Raw genomic sequence first — 18,505 nt, 5'->3', positions numbered from 1 at the left:
AGAACAAGTATACTTTCTCTTCTACACATCCTGGTCCTTTAGGTATTTGAAGACACCAGGACCTCCTTCTCCAGTCTAAACATTTTCTGTTATTCTAATTCATCCTCTAGACATGTTCTCCAGCCCTTTCATCAGACTAGTCTTCTCTGAACATGTTCTAGCTTGCCAAAATCCTCCAATATAGCACAGAGAAGTGAACATAAAATGCAAACATGGTCTCACCATGGAAGAGGACAATGGGACTCTTAGTTTCCATATTTAATAACTGTTTTTCTTAATTTAGTCTAAGATTATGTTAACTTTATTTTTAAGCCCTTACTCTTTGTCTTAGAATTGATATTAAGTATTGTTTCTGAGGCAAAAGAGCAGCAAGGGCTAGGCATTTGAAATTAAACCACTTGCCCAGGGACATATAGCTAGAAGTATCTGAAGCTATATTTGAATCCAGCACCTCTTGTCTCCAGGGCTGTCTCTCTATCCATTGAACCGCCTAGCTGCCCCTTACACTAACTTTAAAAAAAACAAAACCTTACCTTCCATCTTGAAGTCAATACTGTGTATTAGTTCCAAGGCTGAAGAGGAGTAAGGGTTAAGTGACTTGCCCAGGGTCACACAGCTGTCTGAGGTCAGATTTGAACCTAAGACCTCCGGTCTCTGGGCCTGACTCTCAATCCACTGAGCTACCTAGCTGCCTCCCCCCTTACATTAATCATATTGACACTGTTGGTTCATATTCAACTTGTGATGAAATAAAACTCCAAGATCTTTAAGAAGAACTACTTTTAGGACATATATTTTCAGTTCCTCTGCTTATACAGTTACATACACAGCTTGTCATTTGTTTGATGTGTGTGTTTGTATGTGGTGGAGGAAAGGAACAAACATAGGATGACATCTCCCCCTTACTGAGGTTCATCTTCTGGCCTTCATTTCAGTGTTCCAAGCTGTCAAAATGATTTTGAATCTTGATAGTTTCATCTGTGGTATGAACTCTCCCTCCCAATTTTGTGCCAGCTGTGAATTTGATAAGTATGTCATCTTTGTCTTCACCCAAGTCACTCTTTGAAAATGTTGAACAGATCAGTACCAAGGACAGAGCCAAATAGCACTTAACTTCAAGACTGCCTCCAGGTTAGAGAGGGAGATGAGATTCAGGAATAAGGTCTTAGAATGTTAAGACCAGAAGGGACCTTAGAGTTAATTAAACCTATCCCTTTCATTTTATAGCAGAGGAAAGTGATGTCCAAAGAGGGGAGGTTAGTTGCCCAAGGAGTTAGTGACAGAGAGAAGACTAGGACCGAGGTCCTTTTAATTTTGCTCTGTCACCTTGCAATTAATGAAAACTATTGTATTCAACCAGATCCTACTCCATCTCACTATTTTGCCACTCAATCCTCCAGGTTATCATAGGAGAGTTTGTTAAATGATTTTCTGAAATAAAGATGTATTATGCCTATGGCATTCTGGATCTGCCAACCTAGTAATCCTGCCCCCAAATTTCTGGAAATGGCTCATTCCCATGAAACTGTAATCTAGAAACATAGACTAAAGCTAGGCAAAAATGATGTTTACATCATTCATATCAAAGCAGAATCTGGCCTGCTTTTGTATTGTCATAATCATATTGGGAGTGACTCCAGAATGGGGTAGTCTGGGAGGACTGAGATATAGTATGCAACTGGACCAAAAGGAATAGCTGGAAAGCCATATAATCTGGACCCTATCTGGAGTATTAACAGAGCTTCCCCTTGAATCATCAAGGCAATGCCAAGGTCAATGGCCAGTAAATTTTAGAGCCCTAAATTGTAAAGTGCTCTAATCTAGAGCACTAATTGTGGAATAAGGAAAACCTGAATTCATATTTTCCCCCAGGCACTTCCATGTGACTGAGAAAAATCTCTTAATTTCTCTCAAATTCATTTCCTATGCCCTTAAAAGAGGATCCCTCAGGGTTGTGGTAAGGATCAAGATAATACTCAAAGGTCTTCGCAAACCTTAAACTACTATATAAATGCCATTATTATTAATACGTGATGCTTTAAGATTTATAAAGTATATGCCTTATAACAATCTCTAGAGGTCAATAGTGGAAATATTATTAGCCATGTTTATAGATAATAAAATCGAGGCACAGAGGTGAACTTAATTTTCCATGGTTACAAAACTGGTAAGTGTCAGAGACAAATCTGAGTCCATGCCATTTGACTTCAGATGTCTTTCCATTATACTAAATTGCTTCTGTAGCTTCTGAAGGCCCTTTCCAACTCCAGGATATTGTTCCTAAATATCTTAATATTAACTAAAACTGAGGAGCATATGTTAAATTGGGAGTCTAAGGGAGCTAGGGTTGACAGTCAGAAGCCCAACCCTGGCAGAAGGAATGGGAAGAACCAGGTCCCAAGTGTAAAAGGAAAGATTGAGAGTTAAGAATTCTAGTCAGACAATGAAATAGGTAGGAAATAAAGCTTTTGAGGAGCTGTGGAACATCCCTGAAGACTTTAGAGGAACCTAGCATGTTGATACACAATGCCATAGCTAGAGATCTCTAGTCAGATACTGTCTGCCTTCTTCCTAATTATTGAGAAGCAGTCTTAATGTTGATGAAAGAGGGCTGATAGGAATAGGCTGCCCAATAGATTATCTAGGGATTGGCAGGTGCCAGCCATCACAGAAGACCAGACCTCCAGGAGGCTCTTGCAACTCTTTGATCCACAGGAGTCCACAAAGGGCAACCTCTGATAACTGTTTCCATCTCTATCCTGCCTACAGGAGCCCAGCCCTCATTGGCTGCTTTATTGTGGACAGGCAATATTTCCAGGAGATCGGCTTATTGGATGAAGGAATGGAGGTCTATGGAGGAGAAAATGTGGAGCTGGGTATCAGGGTGAGTTGGTTCCTAGGGAGTAAGGACTTAAGAAAGAATATGGGAAAATGGAGAAATGGAGCAGAACTGTCCTGTGGGCAGAAAGACTGATTGTGAAGGACCATCAACATCTCACCCAGGATCGCCAAAGCCTGGCAGGTGCAGGGGGTGTTTGTGGGCAGCTCATGCCAGTGGATGGCATGATCTAATTGCCCAGTCATAATAAAGGGATGTAGTCACAGCAGCCTCCATGTCGCTGAGCAGGGAAAGATCCTCCTGACACCTGGACTCATTTAACGGAAGGAAATTGCTTTGGAGGCATCTGGAATGCACAGGATTATTGGGGAGCTAATATATTCATAGAGTCTGGTGCCTGCATAATCACCCTCATTTCTCCTGCTCTCCCAGCCCTGGTCATTTATTCACCATTTGCCAGCCTCTGTATCTCATTCCATCTTCACTCCTAGATAAAATGCTCACCCCCAAACATAATATTGTCTCATTGAAGTGGTTGGCAGAGAGAGCTGGTACAGGCAGGAGGTGCCTATGTAAAATGGGTAGAAATAACCAGGTTTGTATCAGGGAATTAGATTTGTGAACTCTGCTACCAATAGGCATGTGAGTCAATCATTATAAGCCAGAGTTGTGTGGCCTTTTCAGTTCCCTGAATATAAAGCTACTCTGGTCTACAGGCCAATGTGCAATTCTCTATGTGCATGGTAAAATATCTTAAGGTAATTCAGTGCTTGAGGTTTAAAGGTGCTATGGAAATGTAGGATTCCCTTCCTTTTTGACTTCTTCAAATTCCTTTCTTCCCTCTTGTCAGAGAAAAAGTGTCATTATGACAGCAGCAGAGAGGATGGATGATTCTCTCCTACACTGCCCAAGAACTAATGAAAAAAAGGGAGATTTTTGGCTTCTCTGTTCTATTCTGTGGTATCCCATAGAAAAATCTGTCTGTGAGCAATTTCCCCATCTGAAACCGACTAGGTGATTTCTTAGGGCCCTTCTAGCCCACTTGGTCTTTGGATCACCTGAAACTGCTTCCTCAGATGATTTGTTCCTAATTTCATTGAGCATCAGTTTTTTCATATGTCCAGTGGGCAAAATGATATCACTGTCCTTAACTCCATAGCATTATGGCGAAGGCTGAATGTGATAATGCGAAGGAAAGCATTTTGAAAAAGTAAACATTCCTCACATATAAGAGATTGCTATTTCAATAACATTTGCCTAGACCAATGTCAATTAACCGTCAGCCCCATTTCCTCCCTCCCTCCTATACAGGTCTGGAATCTAGAATCCAGTCCAGGACTAGCACGGTAGCAAAAAGTTTGTCTACTTCTTAGCAGACAAAACATGTCACAGAGTCCACGTACTCTACTTCTAGGATAGCTTTAAAGCCTTCGTATATCAAATTTGTTTACTCTTTTTGGATGCACTGTTCTGATAGCCACAGTTATTAATGTTCCAGGCCTGTAGCAGAATAGAAGCAGCAAGCTTGAAGCAAGGACAAGGCATGCCGCAGGTGGGCTCACCGATGGTATAGGAGGGGGAAAGTACTGATGGACACACCTAACAATGAGAGAAGAAGCAGACAGACTATGGAAAGCAGGCACATTAACTCAGAGCCCAGCGTCCTGGACCCATTCATTAGGTGCAGGTCCCAAGGGCCCACCTCATCAGGAGGCAGCTCTGTTACACAATGCAGGTTAGGAATGGACATTCATAATGATGACCTTCAGTCATCAAGCCAAGGCTGAATTTTACTCTCATTCCCTGATTAAAGAAGGTGAGAAATTGTGTGACACTTTGAAAATATTTCCATCTCAAATATTTGAAGTAGAACAATTTAATTGTTTAAAGGGGTAACTCTTAATTTCTAAAACAAGAAAGGTGGGCAGGCATATTCCATCATTTTTATTCTACCTCAGCACACCAATGAATCCAAAAGTCTGAAACAGAAATATATCATAGGCTTATGGCAGCAAATTGGTAGATTATCCTGTGTATCCACTGAGGAAGTCCTGGGGCAAAGCACAGTCACAGCCATAGTGCTGGGTAATAATCTGGGACAACTCATGGGCTCATGTTCTTACAGGCAAGAGAGACTTTTCAGGGTCTAAGAGGTGCTAACACCCCCACGCTCCAGAGTGCAGCTCTTTAGTGTTAGGCAGCAATAAACTGTGGGATTGTCTCCATGTGATTGTGTCTCTCATACATACTACCTTTAACAATAACTTGGCTTGAAGGAGGGTCTCAAGTTGGATGGACCCATTTTGTCAACTAGCTGCAAGTTCACATTTCTACTATATTAAGAAGCAATCCTGGTGATAGTCTTAACCATGGGGTGCAGAATCAAGTGACCATCATAAAGGTGCCAATCGTCCAAATGCAATTTTATCGATGCACATTTTAGAACCACAGCATCTGGGATGAAAGGCAGCATGATTTATGGAGAGAATACCAAGTTTGGACAGAGGTAGAGCTGGATTCAAGCTCTGCCTCTGACACAAACTGAGTGAGTCACGAAGTATTTTAAGTACATTATAATGTGGCTGGCATTTAAAAATGTATATTTATAATTTATTTGTGTTTATATAATTACTTACATTTTATAAAATATTTTTATATTTAGTATATTTATTAAAATATTTTTGTATTGTTATCTATTCAATGTTTTTATATTTATAATGTGGCAGGCATTGTGCTAAGAACCAAGAATATAGATAAAAGCAAAAAGATAGCTCCTGCCCTCTAGGAGTTTATGTTCTCATGGAGGGCGACAACACATTAAAAGGAATTGACAATTGGTTGGGAAGAATGAAGGTGCCCTGCACAAGACTTGGATATGTTAAGAAATCTGGAGTACAGCCTGGGGAAATATCAATACATGGCTGGTGTGGACAGTCTTCTTACATGGAGGCTCTAGGAGAAGTCATCCAATATTGCTTAATCTCTCAGTGCTTCAGGCAACTCTAATACTCCAAATTCCTCATTAATTACTAATCTGCATGGGTGGACAGGGATTCTGTCCTGGGAATTCCCAGTATTGATGAAATTTCAAATTTAGAGCTTCTCTTCCATCATCTTTCCTGAAGGCAACTGGGAGAATATATTTCACACCAAACTTCTCCCAGTTAAGGACTATATTTTGCTCCTCAGGCCCCTTCTCCCTTTGTTCAGTCATTTTTCAGTCATGCCTGACTCTTCATGATCCCATTTGAGGTCTTCTTGGCAAAAATACTGGGCACATTTGCCATTTCTTTCTCCCATACTCCAATCTTCTTAACAGCACTTTTATTTTCAGAAGTTCCCTTTGTTGTTCAATTGTTTTTCAGTGTCCAACTCTTCATGATCCTATTTAAGGTTTTCTTGGCAAAGATATTTGAGTGGCTTGCCAGTTCCTTCTCCAACCTTCCTAGAGCACCTTTATTTTCAGAAGCTCCAAGCTTAGGCCTGCTCTCACCTTTGTGTCAAATTGTCCATCTGGAAGGAAATCAAGAAGGACATTCTGCAGAGTTTGTAGGGGTGTTTGAAGGAAAGGGAACCACAAATTGTTGAGCAGAATTGAGGAAGAGCAGTGAATTGGTAGGTGTATAAATCTTGAAATAGTTCTGTTACCCTCTTTTTCTATATCTACATGATCACAGTGGAAAGAGTGCTGGGTTTGGAGTCAGAGGACCTGGGTTCAAATCCAATCTCTATGACCTAATAACCTTGAGTTTCAGTTTTCTCATCTATTATATAAAGGTGTTGGACCGGCTGCCTTCTAGCATCCCTTCTGGGTGTGAGTCTATAACTAAGAATCTGTTAAATAATGATAGCAGTAATAGAAAGAATAATAAGAATTCAGGTGTGCCTCAGACAAATATGACTAAGACTGAGTCCTTGCCCTCAAATAGCTCATAGCATAATAAGTGACATAGAATCATAGATTTAGATCTAGAAAAGACCTTAGTGACCATCACATCCAGCTCCCTCATTTTGTAAAAATGAATAAACTAGGACTCAAGTCAAGTGACTTATCTAAGTTCACAAAGCTAATCAGCATGTGAAGCTGTATTTGTATTCAGGACCTCATGACTCTCTCCACTATACCCTCTAGCTACATAAAGCATGCCCATAGATAACTGATGGTAAATACAATCTTCGTATAAAAGAAAGGTATGAACAAGGTACAATGTCTTCATTTTCAAGTATGGCAATGAAGGACTTATGGAGATGAAATCTGATCTAGGCCCTAAAGAATTGGTAAAATTGCAACTGCTGGAATTAGGAAGGAGGATATTCCAGAGAAGATTATTATAATGATTAATTAGCACAATGCCTGGCACATAATAGGCACTTAAATAAATATTTATTTACTATCAATTAATGATGATATTCCAGTCCTTCAAAAGATTAATCATTTTTTATTAGTAATAGGTATTTAAATCTCAACTATTATGTGCTTTAGACAATTTCTTTGGACAACAGTGTTATTAACTAGTGCCCCACTTTCAGGGAATTAGATTTTATGAACTCACCTAGGCTTGTTCTTGATAATAAGACAAATGCTTTGTCTTCACCCCGTGATATATAATTCTCCAGCTTCACAGTATCTTCCAAGTGTTGTGTTACATTGTCAAAGTTTCTCAGAAACCAAAGGTATCTCCAGAACCATGATGAAGGCTCTGAGCAGAATGGTGGTGGAGAATGGTCATAAAAAATATTAATCATCCTTTACATTTTTGTAATTTATCATTTCAAAGTGTTTTCACAGGGCTAACTTCAATTTTTCATGTTCTCCTAACAATGCCATGAGATAGGTAGGCTGGTTATTACTATTCCCATTTTAATGATGAGGACACTGAGACTTAGAGAGATTAAATTAATTTTTCCAAAGCACACATCTCTTTAGTGGTTTGAACTCCCAAATCCCAGACCTCCTGACCCCTTCTGATCAATCCAAGCCCTTTAATCCAAATGCTTTGTCATATTTTTAGCTACTACCTTCTGATTGTACTACAGCTAAATTTGTCGCCCTGAACAACTTTAATTCAGAGGGCATGTTACTCATCATAAAATCCTGGTCCTACCATATGAGAAGGGCATATTGGTATGATAGGGGGGAAATGGTTCAAAGTATTGGTTCTTTTAATGGTGGGTCAGTATCCTCTTGGATGTAGGAGAGGATTTGTGATTCAGAATGTCAAGGAAGCCAATATTACTACTATTGTGTGTTCAGGTATAATTGCCTTCTTTAGTATTACTGTGGTCACAAAGACGTGCAGCCGATGGCCAGATTTTGTGATATATCACTGGTGAGGAGGGCAGATAATCACTGACGATAATGGGATTGGTCACAAAAAAATTCCTATTCTTGTGGTTGATGGCTATTTGGGCTTTTAGTCAAGGAACTGGGTTCTCTGTAACTCAAACAATCCAGAGTTCCTTCCAAAGCCTTTGCTTTGATTTTTTTAAAACACTTATTCTCTTAGAATGAATACTAAGTATTAGTTCCAAGGCAGAAGAGCAGTAAGAGCTAGGCAATTGGGGTTAAGTGACTTACCCAGGTCACACAGCTAGGAAGTCTCTGAGGCCAAATTTGAACCCATGACCTTCCATCTCCAGACCTGGAGCTCTTATCTACTGAGCCACCAAGCTGTTCCTTTGCCTTTGGTTTCAAATCAGTTATTTCTTTTTTTTTTTAATTTAGAATATTTTTCCATGGTTCCATGATTCATGAATCCCACCTTTTCCCTCCCCTCTCTTGGAGATAACAAGCAATTCCACTGGGTTATACAAATATCATTGTTCAAAACCTATTTCCATGTTATTCATATTTGCAGTAGAGTGATCTTTTAACATCAAAACCTTTATCATATTCCTATTGAACTACGTGATCAATCATGAGTTTTTCTTCTGCTTTTCTGTTCCCACAATTCTTTCCCTAGATGTGGATAGCGTTCTTTCTCATAAATTCCTCCAGATTGTCCTGCGTCATTGTATTGCTGCTAGTAGAAAAGTCTATTACATTTGATTGTGCCATAATGCATCCGTCTCTGTGTACAATGTTCTCCTGGTTCTGCTCCTTTCACTCAGCATCAATTCCTGGAGATATTTCCAGTTCACATAAAATACCTACAGTACAATAATATTCCATCACCATCAGATACCACAATTTGTTCAGCCATTCCCCAATCAATGGACACTCCCTCATAAAATCAGTTATTTCTTAAGAAAATAGAAATTTTAAAAAATACTTCATTTATCTGGAGTCTTATCTATCCAATCAACTGAAAAGGAAGAGTAAGAAAATAGACTGTAAACATATATCCACCAAGCTAAGTATCTAATAATTAGCAGAAATGTAGAAAGAATGGTTGTTGAGGCACTCTAAATTTTATGAAAGGCAAAATCCAACAAAAGATCTAGAAATCCATTGCCTCAAATATCTATGCATTAATACAGAAACTATATGTTACTAATAAAATAAAGCAAATATCCTGAGGCAAATTTAACTTCCTGGACTATTGAAACTTGGTGGCATCACATCTGAGTAGAATATCCCTTTGGGAAAGAATATTTTATTGAAAAGAAAAAGGAAGCCAAGGATGGATTTTCATTTGGATGAAGATCAGCTGAGATTGAAAAGTGATATTGCCATGATTTCATTATAGACTTCTTGTACAAAAAGAAAAAAAATAACTCAGGAAATTGGCAAACAGCCCACAAGCTCAGCAAAATGTCTGATATAATAGTGTTTGGGGACAATTATTAGGATATCTATTAGGATTCTCCATTAAAGGTTGAATAGTTAACAATTTCTTGACTTACTAATAATTCTAACTTTCGAAAGGTGGCAGAATCAGAAGGGAAATTCTATTCTGGATCTCACCAGTAAGAGTAACTAGTTGCTTGGGTGGAAGTGATCTATGAACCTTGGAATGAGATTATCATTCCATCTTAGAATTTTTTAATAGAAAGGAAGAAGAAAAAGGCTAGGTGAAGTCTAACCTAAATTTTGTGAGAGTTCAGAGAAAAGATAGGATCTTATGGAAAATTTGAGAGAAGCCAGATCAGGAGTCACAGACTTGAGAGTCACTCTCAAGAAAGAAATTCTGATGATGCAAAGAAACAGTTCTGATGAAGGAGAAAAACAGGACTTGTCTAAGACAGTTGTAGATGTACAGAATACTCATCTGCCAGCTTGACCTTTAAAAAGGCATATAAAGAAGGAAGGGATTACAGACCAGGTCAGAATCAGACCAGACTGATATTTCAGTTTTAGAACTGGAATGAGGTCAAAAAGATCTGAGTTTGAATCCTGTCTCAGAAAGGCACAAGCTGTATGGTGATGAGAAAAGCATTTGACTTACTTGCTTCAGTTTCCTCATCTGTAAAATGGGGATAATTATACACTTATTTCTCAGGTTTGATATGAGAATCAAATGAGATTTTAAAAGAAAAATCTCTTACCTTTTGTCTTAGAAGTGATGCTCTGTATTGGTCTTAAGGCAGAAGAGCGGTTAGGGCTGGGCAATTGTGGGAGAGTGACTTACCCAGAGTCACAGAGCTAGGACATATCTGAGTCCACATTTGAACCCAGGACCTTCCATCTCCAGGTCTGGCTTTCTATCCACTGAGTCACCTAGCTGCCCAGTTTAAATAGTGTATGTGTGTGTGTGTGTGTGTGTGTGTGTGTGTGTGTGTGTGTGTATACTATATATTCCATATCCTATGTCTGTATATATATACATATATGTATATAAAGCTTTGCAAACCTTAAAGAACTTAATTGATGTTTTTGCTATTGTTGTTAATTACCAATTATAACAGCATGTTTCAGTTAAGCAGCAGCTTCCCTGCCTCTCTGTTGGCAGCACTATTCCGAAAGTCCTGCTTCCTTAAGGGATGAATTATGTGTCTAGGACACTAGGAAATTACATCAGTAGTCCAAGCTTTAGTGTTTTGAGCCAATTAAGTTTCCAGGATGGTTTAGATATATTTTAATGAAAAACTAACCTAACCTACATGAGAGTGTTTGTTCCTACTATAGAGGTAATTTAGGAGAATAAATACCAAAAAAAGTGACACCTTCCTGTAAAAATGGTGTCAAGAATGCTAAGCCTCAGAATGAGCTGAGGAAGGTGTAGGAAACAAACCTCTTATTTAAAAGAAAAGATCAGAGAAAAGATAAGACCCTCTTTGGGGAGGATGAGCTGACAAAAACAATAGATGGAAAGAAAGCAGAGCTGTTCACTCATTATTTTATTTCTGTTTTCCACTGAAAAAGAGAATGACCTTTAGACTAGAAAGGACAGACTAAAAATTCATAATAAAGTGTTGCTAAACAAGATAAATAAGGCAATAGCGAGACAGCACTGGGCTGCCCTTATAAGGTCAAGTCACTAATCCAGGGTGAACTAAAACCTTGGTCCTAAAAAAATTGGCAGATGGGATTGCTGAGTCACAGTCAATGATCTCTGAAAGACTGTAGTTAATATGAGGTATTTCAACTGAAGAGAGGCAAATGTCTTATTTTCTAAAGTGGAGCAGAGGATGGGCTATACAAATATAAACCAGCAAACTTTGACTTTGGACTTTGGCATAATTCTAGAAATGTTATTAAAGGGGGAAGCTAGGGAAAAGTTATTAAAAGTGGAAGCTCAGAGCTAGAAAGAGGAGGCCCTGAGTTCAAATCTGTCCTCAGACACTTCCTAGCTATATGAACCTAGACAAGTCACTTAACCTCCACTGTCTAGCCCTAACTGCTCTTCTGCCAATACACCATATTGATTCTAAGATGAAAGTTAAGGGTTTAAAGGAAAAAGAAAATGTTATTAAAGGGATGGTAGGTGAGCATATTAATAAAAAGGAGTGCTAATCAGAAGAAGCTAGCATGGCTTCATCAAAAACTAGTGATGCTGTAGTATAGATTATATAACTTTGGAAAACTTGTGTAGAAATTTATTATTAAACTTTAGAAAATAGTAATGCTAGATAAAACCTCTTTTTTTGTGATAGACTTGCTTGGGAGAATGCCACCAATAGAGGCAGCTAGATGGCACAATGAATTAAGTGCTGAACCTAGAATCAGAAAGGGGTAAGTTCAAATCCAACTTCAGACACTAATTAGCTGTATAACCCTGGACAAGTCACTGAATCTCTGTCTGTCTCAATCTATAAAGTGATACTAATAGCATCTATCTCCCAGGATTCTTATGGGGATGAGACAATATTTGTAAGACTCTTTACAAGTCTTATGGAACTATATTGAAGGCTGCTATTCTTCCATAATTTTCCTAGATTTTAGCAAAACCTTTGAAAAAGATCTTATTTATCCCATTTTGATGGACAGAAATGAGTTACATTATAATTCAATTAAGTAGATTCAATATAGGTTTTAATGAACTGGCTCAAAGTTTAGTGAATAGTGTTCCATTTTGTTTTTTTCTGTCAACTTAGAAGGAAATCTCCTAAAGGTGCCCCAGAAATGTGTGTTTGGACTAAGACCATTTAATATTTTATCAGTGATTTGAATATAAGCATATTTATCAAATTCACAGATAACATAAAGCTTAGAGCAAAAGCTAGTACAGCAGAAGGTAGTCAAAAATCAAAAACATCTTGAAAGGCTCAAGCAGTGTTCTAATAAGATGAATCTAATAATAATCTAATCTAATAAGATGAAATTTAATAATTATAAACATAAAGTCACACTTAAATCCAAGAGAATCATTTTACAGATATAAGATGGAGGATACCAGTCATTAATTCATCTGAAAAATATCTGAGGGTTTCAGTGGTTTACAAGATAAATCATTATGGTTTAATAGCCAGAAACACTAACATAACCTTGGGCTGCAAAACAGGAACATAGTGTCCAGGAATGAGGAAATTATATTTCCACAATTCTCTTTTCTGATCAAACCATATCTGAAGGGTTGTCTTCCATTCTGAGGACCACATTTTAGGAAATATCTAGGTGACACAGTAGACAAAATGCTAGAACTAGAGTTAGGAAGAGTTCAGATCCAACCTGAAACACAAATTGGGCAGGTCATTTAAACTCCGTCTGCCTCAGTTTTCTCCTGTGTCAAATGGGGATAATAACATCTACCTCCCAGAGTCATTGTGAGAATCAAATAGTATAATAATTGTTTTAATTAATTAATTTAGAATATTTTTCTATTGTTACATGATTCATGTTTTCTCCCTCCCCCTCTTAACTCCCCCTCCTAGAGCTGACAAGCAATCCACTGGATTACATATATATTATTGTTCAAGACCTAATTCTGTATTATTCATATTTGTAATTAAGTGATCTTTTAGAACTAAAATCCCCAATCATTTAAATGGTATAATCTTTGTAAAGTGCATAGCACAGGGCCTGGCTCATAGTAGGTAATTAATAAATTCTCATTCCCTTCCCTTCCCCATAATCTGTATACTATCTAGTGGATGATAATAAGGATGTGAAGAAGAGTTGAAGAAACTGAGGATACTGAATGTGGAGAGAGAAGATCTCTGAATGGGAGAGAAGAGAGATCACAATAGTAGTGTTCCAGTATATGAATGACCATCACGTGGGCAATGCAATGTATTTTCTTTGCTTGATCTCTAAAAACAATAGGTAGAAGCTATAGATTTTTCAAAGAAACAATTTTGGCTTCATATAAGAGGAGAGACTCTTAATGGTTAGAGCTATCAAATGGGGGGAAGAAATACCTGAAGAGTTATTAGGTTTTGTAGTTGTTATTGTTTAGTTATTTTTTTCAGTCATGTTAGACTCTTCATGACCCCATTTGGGGTTTTCTCAGCAAAGATACTGGAGGGGCTTACCTTTTCCTTTTCCAGCTTATTTTACAGATGAGGAAATTGAGGTTAACAGGATTAAGTGACTTGTCTAGGATCACAGTTTCTGTGCCCATATTTGAACTTAGATATTCCTATCCCCAGGTCTGACACTCCATCCCCTGGGCAACCTTTATTTCACTGAAAGACTTCAGTCGAAAGCTGACTGACCAGTAGATATTGTATAGAAGATTGCTATTCAGAATGACTCAAGACTAAAGAATCTCTCCTAACACCAAAGTCTGGGATTCTGGGTAAACTTGAACTCCACTGAGGTGATTACAACTACTTTGTCCAGATGGTTTCTTTATAAACCTTTATCTGACCCTAAAGTATTTGGAACTATGGGGTTAGATAGCTATCCCTTACATGTTCGGGAAGTTCAGAACCATGAACAGATCCTGGCTACTACTGGGTAATGCCTTTCTCCATTAATGCTCATAAAGCTCTTCTCTCTGCTTTGGATCTTGTCTTTCCCTCATAACAGTAACAATTCTAGTGGAAAAGGTAATAAAATCCATTAGGGACCACAGTTTCCAGGTAAAGGTAGATGGATGATTCCTGTTTTAGTGACTTTAAAGAGCACTCGTAAAGGGCATTTCTGAAACATAGTCCCTGAAACTGTGCCAGAAAGGGAGAACTTCGAAATGTAAATGTGCCCACCAAACAGACTCAGAGAAGATTCTCCCTCCCCAATTCCCTTGAGACTAAGAAAATTAAACACTCCAAATTGGATTTCATTCTCAGATTGCCATTAAATGCTATGCTTCTGCTGGCCAGCTCCAGCACAGTACTGAAGAGTTCTTACAATGTTATCTAGAGAGGAGAGAATGCTTATTCTCATTTCCATTTTCTTTCATTTTTAATCTTAAATCTTAAACTTTTCTATTGCCTATCATCCACAGTTTTGTAGTTGGACCTATAAAATACCAGCAGATTAAATCAAACACATGTTAATAGACTGTGGTTTCCTGAGGGCAGGAGTTTCTAATGAACTCTAAACATATGCATGTTTAAGATCTTTAAAATGAATTTAGATTTTTATTTCTTTCCCAAAGAATCCCCTCAACACTCCAAGCCAATGGCAAGACATATCTGGACAGAAATGTTCACTGACATTTGAAGATGCATGACTGAGGCTTAGGAGAAAAAACAAGTCTAGATATATGACTTGGAAGACATCAGCATAAAAGTAATTACTCAAATTGCATGAATTAAATTAATTAAAACACTCTACACTTTCCATGCTGCAGCTCATACCAGTTTAAAGGGCTGTCAGAACCTGGGTCTCTTTTGCAAGAGACCTTATATACATATACCTTATCCAATATACCTTAATGAGAAGCTAGTTGCCCATCTTCATTCTGCCTATTCATTCCACAAGAAATGATAACCCTGAAAAGAATGAAGAGTTGGCCTCCAATTAAATACCAGTATCTTCCAATTTCATTAGGAACAGAAGAGAGACATTGGTGAAGACTTGAACAATCAAGAAAAACTTCATAGAAGAGGATAATCTTTAAAGACAGGCAGCGTCCTTTATATTGGAGTTTAAGACACTGAGGGCTACTGAGATTATTGTGCATAGATAGTCATATCCAGTAGAATGTATGCTTCTTGAAGGCAGAGATTGTTTCTTTGTTTCCTGATTTGTATCTCTGGTACCTAGCTCATTGTTATCATATACCAGGAATTATGTATATATTTTATATACATATACGTGTACATACATATATGTGTGTATACATACACATACATATTATTTCAAAAGGTTATGGGGAGGAGTGAAGATATTTTAGAAAGATAAGATGTATGATAGTATGTGATCAGAAATAAGCATGGTGTATTTGTCAGTCAGTCTTAACTAAATATAATGTATGTACATGCACGAGTACATATGTGTTTGTGGAGCTGAGGGGGTGGGATGCGGTTTAGTGAGAAATAAAGCAGAGTAGGAGCCAATATAAAGAGTTGCTTGGAAACCTTGCCCTGGGAATTTAGATTTTTGAAAGAAGAAATGGGGAGAAATTGAAGGTTTTTGAGCAGGTAGTGACATGATAAATACCATATTTAGGGAAGATTATCCAAGCAGCTATAGACAGGATGAATTGGATGGCAAAGACAGCAAGCTATCTGAGAGGCTGTTTCAGTAATCCTGGCTTGAGGTAATGTGGGTCTGGACTAGAGTGATAGTGGTGGGCTTAGAGAGACAGATTCAAGAAACATCATAAAATAAAAATCAACTGGAATTGGTAACTATTTGAACATAGGGAATATAGAATATTGTCAAAGATGTCTCCACAGCTTCCAGCTCAAGTGTGCCAAAGAATTATGGTAATATTGACAGAGAAAAGGAGATTAAGAGGAAGAGGAGTTAGCTAGGAGGAGAAGATGATTAGTTCAGCTTTAAAACTATTGAGTTTGAAGTGATAGCAAGTCTGGGTTGAGATATTTAGCATGAAGTTAAAGATAAATTACTGAGATTTAGGAGAGAAGACAGGTCTGGAAATAAGTTATTCCTTTAAAGATAATAGTTGCAGTCATGGAAATGAATGAATTCTCCAGGAAAGAGAATGGAGGAAGAGAAATTCAGATGGCTAAGGACTGAGCTTTGGGGAAAACCAGAAGTTAAAGAATGGAAGTAGAAAGAGAACATAAAAAGGAATAGGAGAGGTTAGAGAAGTGGGTGTCAAACTAGGACAACGAAGTACTAACAAAAGGAAGGAGAATTTTAAGACTGTAACAGAATGTCTAAGGAGAAGATAAATAAATGCCTACTGAATTTAGTATCAAAGAATTCACTGGTGACTTTTGAGGGACCGGTTTCATAGATATCCCCAGAGAAAATGGCTGGAGAAGAAATGGAGATGGTGGGCATAGGTCATCTATTTGAGAAAGGACAACATTGAAAAAAAGGCAAGAATTAGGAGAGTACCTAGAGTAAATAGTAGGAGTAAGTAAAGTTGTCCCCCTCCCCCAACCCCATAATCCTAGGAGATCTGTGAACATGAGAAGACATAGGAGAAGATACAGGCATTCAGGAAAAGAGACTTATCTTATGTTATTTTAAGCACAAGATGTTATTTCCATTAACTTGCCAAGCTTTCTGGCTTAATCAAAATGGCATGCATCAGAAAGAAACAAAAACAGTTCTGATCTCAGGGGATTCTGGTCCAGGTTCAGAAGTGAAACAGATTTTCTCTCACCTACTTACTCTGCTGGTCAGGAAGTTGAGTACATGCCAGTGTCAGGGATCCAGAACTTGTGATATGCCAGCTCCCACAACCTCAAGGCAATAGGACTTAGAATAGGAGGCTGAGGACACAACTACCTCTGATCCTGGGATATAGAGTCATTATAGCTCAGTGCATTAATATTCTATGAGCCAAACATCAGGCATCTTGCAGCAGACAGTGATATTGATATAGATTACTTCCTTCTGGACACACACAATGAAAGACAAGACAGAGATAGATAAGAAAAGCCAATAGGACTACTTTATCCTCAATTTTTGAACAGATCTCACGTACTTTCTTGTTCTTTCAAGCTTTACCATCCCAGCATAAAGACCAGTTAAGGAAGCCTCATGAGAGTAGAGACTATGTCACCTTGACTTTTTCTCTTTCCTATAGACAGCCTCAGAGTTCAAGAAAGGCTGATGGCCTTACTTGGATGACTGGGAACACTGGTTACATTTATTTTCCCAGACACACTGCCCTGCCTTCCTGGTTGTGCTAACATCAGGATGCAAATAAAGAGAGGGGAATATAGATGTGTCGCTCTACTTCAGATGCTTCCTCCAGTCTTGTGCATCTATGTGGCAACATGGAATTGGGAAGGAATACAAGGGAAGGATTTGAGGTGACTTTTGCAGGTTAGGACTTTAAAAAACAACTTTTAAACTGCCATTTTCTCCCATTCTTATAATAGGAAAACAGTTGGAGTAGGTGTGTTGACATTCTCAGGTAAAATAAATGGCTTCAATTATTGACCTAATCAGATACTCACAGGTATATCTATCCCATCTGGAGATTTCAAATGAAACTTCTCCTGGCTGTGCTGAAGAAGCAAAGAGTAATAACACCAGCTGGGGAGGCTCTAAGGTCAATTAGAAAGAAAAGGTCTTCTGTTATAGGTTTGCTTACAGAACACAGACAGAAGCTATCCAGAACTGGGCTAAAGCACAGGGGTTCAATTGTTCTTTTGCTCAAAAAAGGATGAAGGACCTTTGAAGCCAGAAAATGGCCCCGAGAAGGAGTCAGCCAAGCCTCAGGTCTACATTTTGTTATAATGGGATGGAGTCTTAGGCCCCATCTGAAATCAAAGGAATGAATTGGAACATTTTTTCAAAGTAAAACAGCCCTCCCCTTATTTCCTTTATTACTTGACTACATTGTCCCCAGATACATAAAACATGCAGCCACATTTCAGATAAATTATTTTTGTCAGGTTTAAAGGAACCCCAGGTGCAGCCACTGGCACTGGCATCCAAGTAGACTGTAATGCTGAGTGGTTTCTATTAACACTCTCTCTCTCTCTCTCTCTTTCTCTCTCTCTCTCTCTCTCTCTCTCTCTCTCTCTCTCTCTCTCTCTCTCTGTGTTTTCTTTTAAATGCTTACTTTCTGTCCTAGTGACAACTATAGCATTAAATGACTTGCACAAGATTAAACAGCTAGGAAGTAACCGAGGCCAAATTTGACCCAGGTCCTCAAACTCCAGACCTGACTGGTAGTCTATCCACTGTGCCACCTACCTGCTTCTATATTTATAAAGTGGGGATTAATATAACTTTTGCTCCAG

The 18,505-nt window shown here is 38.3% G+C and overlaps 1 protein-coding gene across 1 annotated transcript in view; it reads left to right on the top strand.

The window, feature by feature from the left end:
- The window catches only part of GALNT18 (polypeptide N-acetylgalactosaminyltransferase 18), a 527,538-nt gene that overhangs the window by 383,518 nt on the left and 125,515 nt on the right, over positions 1-18,505 (top strand). Inside the window, exon 6 of the mRNA XM_044681827.1 lies at positions 2,770-2,884. Coding sequence (XP_044537762.1) covers positions 2,770-2,884 — 115 coding nt within the window. The remainder of the gene's footprint in view (positions 1-2,769; positions 2,885-18,505) is intronic.

This window comes from Gracilinanus agilis, chromosome 6, assembly GCF_016433145.1.
Source record: "Gracilinanus agilis isolate LMUSP501 chromosome 6, AgileGrace, whole genome shotgun sequence".
Classification (NCBI taxonomy): domain Eukaryota; kingdom Metazoa; phylum Chordata; class Mammalia; order Didelphimorphia; family Didelphidae; genus Gracilinanus; species Gracilinanus agilis.
This window is presented reverse-complemented; position numbering and strand designations above follow the sequence as displayed.